Source organism: Sturnus vulgaris, chromosome 8 (assembly GCF_052056855.1).
Source record: "Sturnus vulgaris isolate bStuVul1 chromosome 8, bStuVul1.hap1, whole genome shotgun sequence".
Lineage (NCBI taxonomy): Eukaryota > Metazoa > Chordata > Aves > Passeriformes > Sturnidae > Sturnus > Sturnus vulgaris.
In genome coordinates, this window is record NC_142250.1 from 17,192,156 (window position 1) to 17,209,542 (window position 17,387).

General features: G+C 36.8%; 1 protein-coding gene across 2 annotated transcripts in view; it reads right to left on the reverse strand.

The window, feature by feature from the left end:
* The window catches only part of ADK (adenosine kinase), a 271,853-nt gene that overhangs the window by 79,277 nt on the left and 175,189 nt on the right, over positions 1-17,387 (reverse strand). For both annotated transcript variants that reach the window (XM_014879843.2, XM_014879844.2), the window contains exon 7: positions 508-678. In XM_014879843.2, coding sequence (XP_014735329.1) covers positions 508-678 — 171 coding nt within the window. The remainder of the gene's footprint in view (positions 1-507; positions 679-17,387) is intronic.

Sequence of the window (17,387 nt, forward strand, 5' to 3'; positions counted from 1 at the left end):
GCACATGGGCAGTTATTACACAGCACCAAGTGTTGGGTATTTCCCGCTAGAATGAGCAAGTTGTAAACCTCTAACAGGTCAAGTGACATCTTTGGCATCTACTGAAATATCCCAGTCCAGTGACCATAGATTTAACTTTCTAGTGACACCTCACATGGGCTGACTATCTCTATAAAAAAGGAGCACCATGAATCACAGAATCATCAAGGCTGGAAAATACCTTCAAGATCATCATCTCTGTCTGACCATCACCCCATCAAGTGGATCTGCAGCACTGAGTGCCACATCCAGACTTTTCCTGAACACCTCCAGGTATGGGGACTCCATCACCTCCCTGGACAGCTTGTTCCAATGCTTACAACCCTTTCAGTGAAGAAATTCTTCCTGATATCCAACCTGAACCTCCTCTGGCACAGCTTGAGGCTGTGTCCTGGGGAAGCAGGCTCTGAGACACAAACACTTAAGTGCAAGAGATACAAATACTTCCATTACTCTCTTAAGACTCACCGTTTCATTTCCAAAAAGAACATCCACGTAAGGCATGACTTTCATCATTGGCTCTTTGTAGAACTGGCTTATAAATGGTGCAGAAAGATTCAAGCTGAAGATCTTGTTGTTGGCAGAAGCCTGAGCAGCCACTTTTAATACTGCTTCTGGTGACACTGTCAGGAAGAATCCCTGCAAGCATCAAAACAAATCAATGTATGTTACTAATTTTATATTAGAACATGAAGCATGCTATTTCTATAAAGTCTCTCCCAACCCACATTTGTCATACACGTGCACAGATAAGAACTTCTGGGAAATACTGCCTTTCCATTAAGGTATTAAAGAGGTGACAAAGAATCTGCATATGCCTAGAATCACAGCCTTTTAAAATGAAATGTGTAACTCCTTACCTCTGCATTCCACAGACTACACTTTCCCATGGCAGCTAAGACTAATGTTCATATCTTAAAATGTGATGTATTATAATTCTTCATGCCCCTTTATAGTACTAGAGTTAATCAGACTGTGCTGCTTAATTCCAAAATCCAGTCTGATGGCTCTATACACAGCTAAGACACTAATGAAATCCCTTACCTTAAACATTAGTACCTTGTTTACAATGAAAATGCTCACTTTGTAGCACTTGTTACTGCTTTGCAGAAAAAAAACCTAGGGGTTTTCATGTTTCCACACAGGTATTTTATTTGCTCCCTTCTTCCAAAAGTACTTTTCTTTACTCAGAACATGAACATTTAAGTAGCACCAATTTCCACAACTTCCACTTCCAAGGTTGCCATTTTGCATTTAGCATTGTAGATGGTTACCCCAACCACATGCTCCAGTAAAGATCCCCTACAGTTTCACTAATCTACTAACCAAGCAAAGGCTTGGACTTTGCACTACTTAAACAAATTCTGCATGTTTTGTTTTTATAATTCTAAAATTTATTTTACTAACTGCTCTCTAAACTCAGTGAACAATAGCAATCTTCAAGCATGAGCAGCAAGTGTTAAATTTAAGGCCAGAGATAATGTCTAAGGAACAGTAAGAAACAACTTTGAGGAGGGTCTGACAAATAAAAAACCATCTCAGTCCTATCTATAACCTCACCACCATGACACTCCAAAAGATGTAATAGTGATTCAGTCTTATCTTCCAGTTTTCCATATGATTATGCTTCTGAATCACAGAATAGCTATATTTTCGTCCTGCATACTTCAGTTATCAGATCATTTTAGGCATTCTAATCACTAGAAAAAATGATATGTCTACAGATTAATGCCTACTTTGAGAGTACATCTATTTATTTATCTTTACTCCACAATCTCCAGTTTAAAAAAAATACATGATTGATTTCAAAATCCTGGCATGATTTGTTAGTTGACAATCCAAGTCCAAAGGGCACAAGAATTCTATGCATGTTGTGGAGCTAGTCAGTACCCTGAAGGACTGGAAGCCTGTAAACACCCAAGTTTCTTTGCTAATTTTACATTCCAAAGAATTAAAATGAACAGTTTATATAATTTCTCATCTCCATAGCAATCTCTACCATCTTTTAGTTTTTTATTTAATGAACAGAGAGATGGCTTTTTAAAAAACACTGTTCCAAATACAAAATAAAAATCTTTCAAGGGTGACGTGTTGCCAGCTCTGGATAGATGACAGATTGCTCTACAGTGGTCTACGTAAATAGCAACCTGGTCAAATAATTAGGCTTCTTACCAATTTTAGGCTGAAAACTTCATCTGAAGTCAAATACATCTGATTGTAATTTAAGGCACAGAACACTATCCCCATGAGATCTAACTCAGGCCTGCATCCAACTCCCTTTTCCTTGGAAAAGGCAACATAAAAGTGCTGAGACACAGATAGGAGAGTTTGCTTTTTAAATCCTGCAAAGTAAAGGCCAGGAAATCTCAAAGGCTACAGCTCTGTCTTCTGGGTTTCTTAAAAATCACTTCTGCCATTTAATTGCATTCTTCCATGGTTTTGTTTATATTTTTATTTAAATAACTGTTTGACATTAAAACATCTAGAAATAAAGAGTTCTGTGTATGACAACTATTTTCCAAGTATAACATTTCTTTGCAAAACAAAATTGTAGCAGTACAATCCACACAATGGAATTAACAAAGTAGGGAGAAAATAAAATTTGACCTGAATATATATGGATTTAAAGAAGCCTAATTCAACCGTCCTCTTCAGGTATTTAAATTAACTTTGTCTCTACTTTTAGTGGAATTCCATGCAGCTATAACCAGTGTTGTTCCAGTAACCCAGCTTCCTAAGCTTAAATTACAACAGAGAAGCCACTGGCCACCCTACTGTGACATGCTACAATTGTGTACAGGAATGAATTCCCCTAAAACCCCCAGGTTTTCTTGTATCTCTCTGGGATTCAGAGCAAAGTTGTTCTGTGACTTCCTTAGAAACTCAGCCTGCAGGCTCTTGCAGCTGCCACTGCTTTTGGTCCAGACAGATGAACACAAAGGAATGCCTAAGCCAACTGCTCTTACCTACTCTAGCAATTAACTGTCAGCCAACATTAGCTTTGAGTGGGAGAATAAGTGCATCCCGTATCACTGGTATAAAACACTTTTTATCTCACCAGTAGGAAGTTTTATTCCCACTAACAAGAAGGCTAGGAGGCTCCTCAGAAGATATTCTACACTCATCTACACACCTTAGGCTACAACCAAGAGTTTTGGGGTCCTATTTACCCTTAAAACCCAAAGGTACTAAACAACCATGAGGAAAATACCTCTAATCAAAGGATGAGACAGTTAACAAACAGAAATTTCAACAGCCTAGAAAATGTACATTGCACAGAAAAATGAAATCACTGTGTAAGTATCTATCTTTGTGAAGGAGAGGGATGCTGGTGGACAACCAGCTCAGTATGATCCAGCAGTATGTCCAGGTGGCCAAGAAGGCCAATGGCATCTTGGCCAGTAGCAAGAATAGTGTGGCCAGCAAGAACAGTGTGGCACTGACTGTCCCTCTGTACTGGGCACTGGTGGGGCCACACCTCAAGTACTGCCTTCAGTTCTGAGCCCCTCACTTCAGAAAGGGCATTGAGGTGCTGGAGTGAGAAGGGCAACAAGGCTCAAGAAGGATGTAGAAAACTTGTCTTACAGGAATGGCTGAGGACTCTGGATTGTTTTGTCTCAAGAGAAGGCCCAGGGGAACCTCACTGCCCCCTACAACTGCCTGAAAGGAGCTTGCAGTCAAGTGGGGACTGGTTTCTTCTGTGGCTACAGAGAAGACAAGAGGAAATGGCCTAAAGCTGAGACAGGGGACACTCAGATTAGATACTACAAGGGCTTTTTCATTGTTAGGGTGGTCAGGCATTGGAATAGGTTGCAGACACACCACCCCAGAGGTGTTTAAGAGGATCTGATGCTGAGTGATGTGGTTTAGGGGTTACAGTGGTAGTGCTGGGTGGATAGTTTGACTTGATCATCTCAAAGGTCTCTTCCAACCTTGATGATTGTATCATAGAAGGACATGTGACAATTGGGCACTGCAGTCACAGAAAGGGAAAGGCAGGAATACTGTACACTGAGGAAACCTACAAAACATTCAAGGCTATCAGATATATTAGCAGCACAGAGCATTCCTTTGGCATGTGCTGATAGAGTATAACAGATGCTACTGCTTCATGATGTGCTACTATTTTCTCCTGCTCAAAATGTAATGAGTGTCTTTTCTATGCCAGGAGGAAGGTACCACTGTACCACAAGCCAGAGAGCAAGGCTGAACCAAAACACACACCAGGAAAATAGGATGGTAGGCTGAATTATGTATGTGTATGTTTGTATGTACACATGCACAAAGTAAGATCATTCTTAGGTACTGTAAGCAGTCCTTTTATTTAAATACAGTCCTTTGGCAGGGAAAAAAAAAACATTTTCTTTGTGGAATAAAAAGAAGAAGGAAGAAAAATACATTTATGTATTGCAGACTCGAGGCTATGGGAGATGCAGTCACTTGTTTGTAACTTTAGAACTTTTAAAATTCTGTAAGATGTATACAGCAGCAGAGGACAAAGTCAATAGAGAATATCATATTAATGTCACTTCTACAATATTCAGGAATTCTTTCATGCATCTTATAAGATATGCCAGGGTACTGTGAATATTGGATAGTCTTTCATATTCATGTCTTTTTTTTTTTTTTTTTGTAGACACTAGCATTACTGGAAGGATTTGGTGAGTTTACACACCAGTAATTTGTCTTGTAAGCCACCTCTCTCATTTTTATCACACACACAGACCCAAAAGGTTTCTTTTGACCTACACTAAGCTCTTACAGCACCAGCTATAGCAGATGTGAAATCAGCAAATTAAGGGTGTCAAAAGTGTCACCAGCACAGAAACAGAGTGTTGAAGAGGTGACTTCATGAAACCAGCACAACTCTGGCTTTAGTGAATGCAATTCTGTAAAAGGTGTTCTGTCCAAGCTGAGATGCTTTGCCTTACACTGAATTCATGCTCACTAATTCATCTGCATTACATACATGGAATGTTTGCACAATCAGGATCAAGATTTTCTTTTTCTGAGTATTTCCAAACAAGAGCAGGTCAAGATGATAAGAAATAGCCTTGCAATTTGGTATTTATTACTGTTTAATAGTTAAAAAGCAATATTGCCCCAAAAAACATGCAGAGATAATAAAAATAAGGATTGTTTTCAAACCTAATACCTGCTAAAATGCATTTCTTTCTTTCTAGCTCCTCCACTTTCCTTGCCACTCCCATTTTCAGAGTGGATTACATGAAAACAACTTTATCATATGAATGACAGGATTTTGAACCACGGTATGCTGAACTGATTTGGGAATGCCATTTGGTAACAATGTAAAATCAATAAATTGCAAGTGTGAATCAAAATATTTAACTTCGGGAAAACAGATACAACAGTCTGCTGCCATTTAAGACAAATTATATTCTGCCAACAGGAAAGGAACACATCATTTAATCCAAAATTATTTTATAGCAAGCATTTACATAGAAATGCAGTTATGACGACATCACACTCTCATCCTTCTAAAGGCTGGAATTTTTCAGCCACACAGAAAGTTTGACAGTTACGTAGTGACAGTTCTGATAAATACCACGATTCAGTAAAGCCCTACAGGAATCATCCAACTTCAACTCTGCTGGCAGTTCCAGTGAAACAGTCAGAGGGCTGAGGTGCCAAAAAAACTTGCTCCATTACATGACAGACACAACCAAGTCAGAGCTTTTGGACGTGGTTAAGTTTCGTGTATTTTGCACACAAAGAGAGCTTGAAGCCACACACTTGGGCAGGAGAGGCATCCCCCAGCTCTGCTCTGCCATCACTCATCTGCTGCAGTCTAGCAAAAGTACCAGGGCTTGCAAAGAGTGAGGCTGAACACATGGCAATTCCTGAGCTGGAGAATGAACCTCTAGGTAACTGCTCCAGATGGAAGAACTTACACAAGGCTTCCAGGTGCTCTTACAACCAGAGGAGTCTCAAAGACTTTTGTATTCCAGTCTCTGAACTGCCTGAGCACAGATGGGGTGCAGTCCATGTCCCACCCACTGTGAGACATGGCAATGAAATCATCTTCCCTCAGAACAGGAACCAGAAGGAATCTTCTTGAAGAGCAAAAAGCTCTTCATCTGTCTTAGTACTTATGTGAGTTTAAAAGAGCAGGGAGCAATTTAAAAACTACCTTTAACATTGAAACATCTGAGCACATTATTTGGAATGTGCAAGACTGTCAGCTTAGCAGATTTACTGACCCCTTACCTCTCAAATCTCTCACTTTTGAGCACTTATACTTGCAACCTGTTTCTGCTTGAAATTATTATTAAATTATTTTCCTTACTGAGCAACGACAGATTAGTCATGATGATACAGATAATAAAATACTCACAGTATGGAGAAAAAAACCCTCCAGAAATAATTAACAAACCCCTACAAATTAAATAATCAACATGACCTTTACTAATAAAGGTGCTTGTGGCTTTAAAGTAGCGTTTTACTTTCTCTAGAAAGGACAAAAGCTCTTTACAACAATCCACTTGGGAAACGTTCGGTCTGTAAATTAGTGAAATACATGAACGTTATTTTAATCTATGTACCTGTTCTTCCTGTATATGGTAATTTAGGAATTTAGAAAGTACCTAGACAGTATCAATTGCACTTCTGAACTATATTTTATCTCAGTGATAAATCTCATCTCAGTGATCTCAGTGATCAGCAAGCAGTTACTTAGTGAACCAAAACCTGCTGCTTTTTGTCCAGTTCCTACTGGAGACAGTTGTTTTAAATCAGGAAGCAAGGACAGCAAGAATGCAACAATTTCTGTGAGTAATTGTTTTGGCTTGTTCCTGTATGCCTTGTTTATTTTTATGAAAGTATTGCTTTATAACTGGAAAATGACTAAGCCATAAACTATTGTTTTATCATTCTGAGTGGCCAGAGTTTCTGTTTTCGATAAAAGCCAAGTTTCAAACAGTTTTCAGGAACATAGGAAAAAACCTAGCTGTCAGTAAATGTGCTTATATTGACCGTGACATTTTCCTCTATGATGGTGCCAACATGTCAGAAGGAGAGGATTGCTTTCAGACTTGAACAGCTTCTTTGTTGCTGAGAAGTGAACTATCATTGTTGCCATATTTGTATCTATCAGTAGCAGAAAACTTTCAATATCTGGCATTGCATGCTAAAGAAAACAATTATTTTATGCGTATATTACCAATGTATTTTTAATTTTAATCAGTTTGGAAATATTTTTCAATTCTGATTACTATTGTTTAAACTTGGCACTCTCCAGGAGTTGTTCTAAGCCATGTTAGAGACAAAATAATGGTGTGACTTTACTCAGGAGATCTGTACTCACACTGTCGATGAGAACTTTAACAATGAGGTGCAACACATGTGCCAGAAAGCAGTAATAGACCTAATTCTCCTATTTCCCTGAAAAGTACAAAGTTAGTTAAGATCTTAATTCATCTTGCCAAAGTGAGCTTAAGAATTTGGTTTGGCAATGCTTCCTTAAGTTGGCCCCTCTGTGTAAAACAAAAACACCTCTCAAATATGCTCTCTCAAATTCAGTATATAGATTTACATGAGTTTATTAAGCTCAGGGAGTGAGATGTATACATTTAATTATACTGAATTTTTAACAAAATTTTGGAGGAAGTACTAAACATCATCTGGGAGATAGGAGCCCAGAGATTTTATTACTTTGATTAATAATTCAACCTCTTTTGCCTCTGTTTATCCACTTGCAAAATAGTTATAATGATAAATACACCTCCACTGGCAGAACCAGTGGGAGGTTTAATTACTTAACATTACAGAAATGACTGAAATTTTGTGTTGAAAGGTATTATAGAGTATGGGGTATTACCATCAATAAAATATAAGCGAATCAAGCCAGCTATGATAAAGAGCAAGCCACTTCATTTCTCCTAGTATCCCAGAACCACTTTACCACACTCTTTTTTTCATTGAAAAATCAATTTAATCCTTACTGAGAAAGCCATGCATCTTAAAAAATTGTTAAGTTGCTGATTAAAGAGAGAAACTAATTCTTTCACCTTTCATCCTTTTAAAATAACTCTCTGTTAGATTTGTCTAACTCATCTATTAATATTAGGATAATGTTGTGTTTAGACCAAAAGGAAGACTCGGACATACTTTTTATTGTTTAATTAAACAATATCCAGAAGTCTAAAAATTGGCATCGATATTACTGATGATGTTTGGAACAATGAGATAACTGGTTTACAATCTTAATTGCCAGAATTTTGAGCACAATCCCAGGATCCTTGTCCTGGTAAATAAGCACTTCAAGAAGCACAGAATAAGGTATGGCTAATTTAGGCCCTCGATGATAGTGCAACATTTGCTTTTTTGTATATGGTTAGTTCCATTAATATAATGTGGCATCTCATAAATTATGTAAACATCAACCATATGTTGAATTCATTCAAGTTTGGTGTGTACATAATATTTATAGTATATTAGTAAATTGAGAGAATCTATGTAACTACAAATGCATAGAGAGAATTTCTAATTCTCTAGACAGTTAATTCTCAGTTTGAAAGCTCTCTAAGTAAATACTTTAAACAAGCCCATTTCTTGCTTATTAAAATAGCCTTGAACAAGAAGAGAACAAATAGGAGTATTTGTTTAATTAAATGTGCTTATATCAGCACAACGGTCTGATTTATGAATACAGTTAAACACTCAGAGTGAAACAATGACTGATATTAGCAGATAATCACCACTGACTGACAGGGTGTCAAATGGAAGAAAAGTCTCACCAAGCTTTTGCTCTGTACTAGCATTTACTGCTATACCTGTGGTCTCATTGTCATGACCCCCAGGTGAGGCAGAGGAATGCAACAGGCACATAACACAAACAAACACAAGAATGAGTCCAGTGCCCTGGACAAAAAGCCCATCTCACAGATTTCCCTGTCAACAATGTGGCCATGGTTCAAAATGTTACACTTAAATTCAGGTTTGAAAGCAGATATAAGGTATAATGAAATATAGGTATCTTTCTCCTTAAGCACTTTAATACTGAAACACTTCAGCAGAAACCTTTCTTCCCTCCCCCAGCTACCTTTGAGATCTTGCAATTTATAAGAACATAGCAGCATGGGGATTAAATATTAATCAAAGTCATTACTATCATCGTTAGAACATATTTCAAGAGCCCCAAAGAAAGAGCATATTATTTCACTAATAAAGATCATATCATCAGAAATATGTAGCATGGTAGGTATGAGGAGGAAAAAAGAAATGATCAAGTGGTAAGTCAAAAGATTTCAGAAGCTTATAGCACTATTCAAATGCTAACTCATCCTTTAACTGAGTCTGTTTAAACAAGGCAGACTCACCATGGGCAAAACTGAGCTCTATATAGAACCACAGACGCCCACAGTATATTTAAATAATGTAACTTTGCTGAAGGAAAGAACCCATCCACTCAAATGAAATAAAATTTAAAAAGAGGGATCCAAACTCCATCAATATATTAGTGAAATTCTGGACCAGCTCCAAAGCTCCAGTGGAGATCTGAATTCATCTGATGTGTGACAGGGCTTTCCTAAGCACAACCAGGGGACCTGAAACCAGCCCTGTTCACAGGATGACTTATTCTTTGCATTAAAGGGAGGACCAGCCTTATGAAATGGTAGGACTTCCATTATTTTCAAATTAAGGTGTAAATGATTAATAAAACAAATACCTCGCCCAGTCCCCAAGGTACTTCCTAGCTGATTTTAAAGGGCCTACATATCCTCATGGTTACTTTCATGTTTAGGCCCCACTATGGCATAGAATTAAGTGCACATTGCAGCAAACTCAGAAGAGCTAAAAGCATAATTGCCATAATAACAAAGGATGTACTTCTCTCAACTTCTGATTTACCAAGTTATGAGAAAGTGTGTTAAATGTTTCTTTCAAGTATCACTCTTCTCACAACTCTATCCTCTGAACCACAATTCCAACAAAATGTCTTTCACAGCAAATATAACATTTACTATGAACATGCAATTAGCTCCTAATCGCTTGGATTAATTACCACATCAGGGTTTACAATAAAACATTTATTGCTCACACTTCCACACATTAAAATTAATTATTTAAAAGAACATTAATGTTATTGCTTGGCCTTTTAATTTTCATTATAAAAAGACCCTTACATGGCTTTGTTTCTGAACACAAATAAATGAGGGTCAGGATCTATCCTAATTCTAATAATTATTAATATCGTTGAAATGTGGACAGTTGCTGAGCTCCAAACAGAGATATCTTCACTTAAATTAACTTGGGTAATAATAACTTCCTGTAGAATACTTTGAATACAATGAGCTAGGTAAGTATTTTGCATTAATTATTATAATCTGAATAAGTACTTCCTTCAAATTCCAAGGGTGAGGGTGAAATACCCCTAATTATTAGCAAATAATACTTACATTAAGTTTCTGTTTCTAATGAACTTATGAGTTCATACCTCAGAAATCCACGTTTAATAGCAGGACCACTACTGCAACCAGGGAAAGTAGCCTAAGTCCTTTACTTCCAGGTCTTATAACTTCAGGGGAAACTTTTCTCCTAAGACATTATTTTCTGTAAAGATGTTACTTCTTTTAATGTCATATTATTGGGGGAGTAAGAGACTTTAGTAGGTGATTCACTTTACACTTCTATTCAAGATGCTTGGATACCCTAAGTAAGTTTAAATTTTCTACTGAATATTTTCCATGCTTCTCTATCTGAAACTGACTCCACTCCTGTCACATTATTTTCCCACCTTCAGAGAAAATCACACTCCAGATACATGAAATATGACAGAACAAACACATTTTTTTCAATTTAATTAAAAATGCAGTATTTTAAAAAATGTTTTAGATCAATAAAATATCAGGTTAGATGGTAGAGCTATGACAGACAACTACCCTTTCTTGGTGCAGAATATCAGTGAATTTGCAAGTCAAATCACTTTGAGAACAGGAAGCCCCAGAAACTCAGGGAGCAAATACCTGTGTCCCCTAAGAATGTGTGACAACCTCTTTATTGCCTTGGAAGTATAAAGCAGCCAGGGAGCTCCTCAGCCTCCAGGAGCAATTTCTGAGTTCAGCAGGACACAGGTGCCTTGTGTGCATGCTGGGCTGTGTTTAGCACCAAACATTCACCTGGCTGTGCAGGTACAGCACTGCCCATCTCAGATGTCCCATTAAATCACTCCTGTGGCAGGGTGGGGCTCAGCAAATACTGACTGAGGCTGCCCAGACATGCAACACAATGAGATTTCTCATAGTAGGATTGTGTGCTGCTGATTTTAAAAACACTGTGCAACGTTAAATATTTTTTCTGGAACAGTAGAAACATATGGGCGCTATTTTTTAATGTGTGGCAAAAAATGGATTTTGTAAACGGCCATGTAAATGGGAATTTATAGCTCCAAATCAATTTACAGATTAAAAACAACAGTGCAGAATACAACTAGTAATTAAGAAATCACTGCTAACTAGTAATTAAGTGCTAACTAGTAATTAAGTGACTTTTCTGGACTCATTTAAGTCTCCAAAACTTTTACTTTATGGAAACAAGGTTACATTCAAGGAGATGCTTCCAACATGGCAATTCTAGATTTACAAGTCAGACCTAGCCCCCTGAACCAATGTCTCTTCTATTTGTTAGTGTCCAAATTAGTTTGTGTGGTTTAATTCAATTGGTTTAATTTTGAAATATTGAAGTGTATAGGGAAAAAGAAGAGATTTATATGAGTTCATGTTCTTAAAAATGTTCTTTAAAATTATATAAATCAAACTGCTTTTGAAACGCATGCGAGTTTCACGATATTCAAAGAAATTTCACGTGGAAAAAGAATTTTCATGACAGGGATCAAATATTAGAAGATCCTTGAAGTATTCAAAATGACTGAACATAAAACAACTGTAAACTTCAAATTTGCTCTAGCAAACATCTAGGGGTCCATTGCAATGTGAATTAGTGTAAAACACTACGATATACTAGACCTGTGTGTGTTTAAAATGTATGGACAAAAAATGGAGACAAATCATACACTCTCTGATGTTCTATCAGCTTCTTAAAAAGTATTTCAAAGCAGAGCATTCCAGGTGTTACTCTAACAATCAGAAATTAGCTATTTTACCCTGAAATAAACACCACAAAATGCATACATTTTGCAAACAAACCACATAAGAACACCTTAGAGTTTGAGATCCCTCTGCAGCCCTTCCTCTTCACATGGAGCATCTCTGAATTCCAAATTATGAAGTCAATGTGATCTTAATAATGCCTACAACCTTATATGTAGACAGTCCTTTGAAAAGGAATGAGCTCTGTTACAGAATATTAATCAGAATATTAATCATGAAAAAATGTTCCCTGTTCTTTTTTACCCTTTACTTGAATCTTTGCCCATTCAATTTGTATCCCTGAAAACAGACAGAGTAAGAAAAATAGATACTAAAGCTATCATAATTTATTTAACAGTGTTAACTTGTGTGCTAATTTATACACTATAACCATGATTTTTGGATTAGACTATCACTGAATAACTTTGACATAATTGAGGCACATAGCAAAGACAAACAAAAAGGCACTCCTTTTAAACCAGCATTTGAGCTCATGTTTCAGTGCTTTTATAACAAAATGAAGTTGGAATCTCTCAAAATCACCTACTTAGTTCAGAGAGTTTAAATCCCTTCCTTATGCTAGATAAACAGAATTTCTACTTTTTAAACAGCCAAACAAGAACATTTTGAATCTGTGTTACAGAATAACCTCATTTTAGGAAATGAAAATTATTAGCCCATGTCAAAGTAAAACGCAGCATGTATTCTTCAAACATGGAAAATGTCTGTCTCAAGTTTTTGATTTATTTTTATGCATCTGTATCAATGACATGCCTTAATTTACAGAAAAGTCAGATGATTCTGTACTTACTGGAGCTTGCTCTCCTTTCAAAACATCTAACTATGGAAATCAAGGATTTCCTTTTTACTCCTGTCCCTATAATGACTCCTCATCAACATCTATGGTCCAACCCAGTCATGAATCTAACAGAGTGGTAGGTATCAAACACTTCTGTAAATAATAAGAAACAGAAGTGATGATGGTACCTTGAAACCAGAGCTCAGCAGTCATGAATAAATTCTTTACATTTCTTCAATTTTCTGATATTTAGAGCTTTAATTTTCTTCCATAAAGGCATTTGAGACACAAATCAGCCATTTTCACACACATTTTACTGCCCTGGAGAGTAGTTATCTATATGATACCATTTAAAACATCTTCTGGAGAAAAAAAATTAAGCTTAAGAAGTTCCTTCTGAAACATGTTCAGAACTGGTGCAAATCACAGAAAAACTTTTTACAACAGTCATGTCGATCTATAGCAATAATCACTGATAATCAAAGGGTTAAGTAGTTGGCAATGACATGAACAACAGAAAGAATTATTTGACAAGATTCCACCCTCATTCCAATCTCTACCAAAGCATCAATTGTAATTATAAATTTTCACCAAAGATGTCAGATTCTTATGTTAATCTCTGCACAATCTGACATTGCCATTCTTCCAGTTGTATAGATGTGAACAGTTATCATTTTGTTTGTATGTCACCACAGACAACATAATCAATAGTTTTCATATCTTTCTGTTCATACTTTTTGTTAAAATGAATTTCGTGAGTGCTGCTTACTTTTGTTCCACTATGAAACTTGTTACTGCTTGAATAGAGACTACTTAATCTCAACAATAAACATTATAATGTATGATGGAGCAGTCAAGGGAAAAAAAAGTTCCAGCATTTTTTTTCAGTCCCCATTTTAACATAGTCTGTCCTTATCAAATTAATATCTAACAACAGTAACACGAAAGCAACACAATGGATGGCTTTGTTCACTTTATATGTACTAATCTGAAGCACAAACTGCCTTTCACTCCTTTTCCTTTTATCCTCTGTAATTCTGTAGTAAAGGAAATCTTATTTCATCAAACTGGAAGCAAAAAAATTATATCTGGAAATAACTGGCTTATAAAATATTACATGTCAGCATCAATGATTTAAAGAAGATCCACAAACATTGCTTGTTTATTGTTTTCATATGCAAAGAGGAAGGTTGGGGAGCTTTTCTTCCTGACCTATCACTCAGGTGAAAGAACCACACAGGCACATTCAGCTCTTCCTGCAGTTCTACAGCACAGCTCCCTCACCTCTGAGCTCAGCCAGCACAGTTGCTCTGTACCAGAAACAGACAACAGTTGCAAATGACACTTTTTGAAAAATTGTTCATCAGAGGATAGTGACTCCTGTGCAGGTAAACTTGATCCTTACTGTGCTGAGACATTTATCTATTCTTCATGGATGCTTCTTTGAAAAGGGAAATTTTTTAAATCAGTCACCAGAGGCACAAACTGAAATGCAGAGAGAAGAATAAATTTCATGCTGGCATAGACTTCACTTTAGCTTTTACAAATGAGCACCAACTGCTGCACCAATGGTGACACTGGTCCGGATTTTCATGTTTGCTGAACTTGAGTTTAGACTAAACTGACTTTCTTGATATAGTCAGATGGGAAGTTTCTCTTCCAGGCACCAAAACACACCAAACTGCTCCAATAGCAAGAAGTTCTTTTGGCTATGACTTAGCTGAGGTTTGAGGCTCTATCTTCACCAAATGAGTTCTCTAGACACTTAATACCCAACAAAGAGCATCCAGATCTGCTGCCAGCACTCAACTGATTTTATCCAGTGTGAACTAGAACCAGTTAAAAGTTGGCTTCATCCACACCTCACCAGTTTACAACTCATATACATAAATCATATAATATGCTAATAACAGTTAGGTTTAGCCAGAGGTAATTACTGTTAGAAACTGCAGGCCCGTGAAGCTTAGCTTAACTTTGCAAATCCAACAGGACTCAAGTCTAAGTCTAATGCACATCCATAACCTTGGAATAATAATAATAATTCAGGCTGCTGAAACAGCAGACTTCAGAGAATGGTTTGCAGCACAGCAGTACTTCTGTATATGTGTAATAAGCAATCTCTGAAGTGTCTTCTGACCCTATTTGCTCCTGACAAACTGCATTCATGTGCACCGCAGTTGCAGAAGTCTTCCTGGGAACTTGCTTTTCTAGCAATTTGCTCTCAACAACAATTGCTTACATCTCATGTACCCTGCCACTTCCCTGACCACTCTAATCTTGGAGCAAAGGAACTTTTCATTGCTAGTAATAGTCCTTGGAAAATATTCAACAATTTCAAGACTCTGATCCATTTTAGAATTCAGATATTTAACACCACTGATGATTATTAATTTTCCAGAATAACTACCATAATCATTCTATGAGAATTCCATCCTGAGAAAAGGATACAGATGACCAGGAGATGTTTGAAACTTTCAGAAAATATCTTCTGGATGTCTGGCATTTTGACAGAGTAATACTTTGTTTACTCTTCTGACTGCCTGCTACAAATTGGTTTTGGATATTTTTCTTATGGCAAAGAGTCTGTTGTGAGGAGATGTGTACCTTGGTTTTACTACAGTGAATTATGCATCTATTCAGAGATCATGCTCTCCCCAATGAACATCCAAGCCTGCTAAAAAAGTCTGCCAACATACTGTGAAGATCTGGGAAATGGCACACCCTCACAAATGCCAGATGTAATTCTGCCCACAAGAAAAGTCAGATGGATTCCTCCAATAAATTCCTACTTCTTTGTCTGCCTCTTGGTTGATATATGATACCACTGCAGATGTATCCAATTTTATTAAAATTTGTCCCATCAGCTCTACTCCAAAAGGAGAATTTTCAGATTTACCCTGAGTTTGTGCACATTTGTTACAAGTTGTTTTTAAGCTGAAACTCAAGTGTTAAGCTTTATCCCATTTAGTTCAGCAAGGTCCATATCTGGCCAGGCAGTCTTCTGTGTTTGTAGGTTTGAAAAACAACTGTATTTTTCTAATAGTGCTTAGGTATTTGAGCTCCCATCCCAGTAATTTTTTCAATTAGCCCTGAAACTGGAATTATTCTATTGAATTTTGCTAAATTTGAAAATCTTCATAAATAGTGGAGTTCAAGCTACCCTACATCCCATGGGACTACATGCAAGCCACAAAGATCTCATCACAGCTAGCTCTTCAAATCCTAGCAGAAGCTTTGCTAAAGAACTAAACTGGAGAATAACAGTCTTTAGTGTTTAAAACTTAATGTTGAAGCTTTTCTTTAATGAGTGGCTAATAAAGTACTTCACTATGGAGATACTGGTAAATCTATAATTACAGATATCACTCAATTCCCCCGTTCCAAAGACATCTCTAATGTTAATGAGTACACAGGAAATTCACTCAGTTGAAAGCCAAAACAGTTATATCTGTGGTCTTTGCTCAATTTGACACTAATACAATTGTGGACTACTCTGAAAACTTGATGTCCAAAAAAATCACCACATATTAGAAAAATATCCACTGGAAAGTTAAATAAAATGGCAATTCAAAGTAATTTTGAAAAGGCTTTTTGAGTGAATATTTACTATATTTTTAGCATGATAATTTACAAGTAGTCATATACACTGGAGAACAAATGAATTTGAATTCAAGATCTTCCTAAGAGGGAACACTGAGGAGGCCAGGTCAAAATTTTCTGAATTGGGAAATATTAATACTTGATATTGAGCTAATATTGTAAAATCTTGCACTGAATTACCCCTACGTTTAAAGACTGATGAAATAACTCCACATAAATAAATTTCCTTCCTTCCTCCACCCCCTCAAAATACAGATATACAAATATGCTGCTTGTTCTGCACTGCTTCATATACAGAAACTAAGCTTTTAATTCAACTTGTCTGTCTGTGGAATTACTATGCTTTAGAAAAGCTTGTGTTTTGTTTCTAAAAATGACATTTTTGGCATTATGCCCACATTACTTAGGATTCTGAAGATATTGTCCACAGTCATCCTCCCACTTCCAGTCATTCATTTTGCAACTAGTGTTTGCAGAGGCTGATGATCTAGAAACTCCCTTGTGATAAGATGTTTTCACTCCACTTTCTCTCTTCTCCACTGAGGGCAGTAAATTCTATTCTATTCACATTTAAAGGAGCACAGAGTGTATAAGTCAGTTATGCCCACAGGAAGATACTTTTCTGTTTGGGACAAAGAGGAGATTAATATTGTGTGAGAAACAGGGAGAGAAATTTTAACATAAGTGTGAAAATGAATTGGGGTTACCATTTTTGCCACTGTGGTGTCACAACTGGCCTTGTGACAGATGAGTCATAGTCTGTGTATGAAATTAATGTACACTAAAAACTTTATTAATGGAAGTATTAATTACTCCAAGATGATAACACACCTTGGATCTAA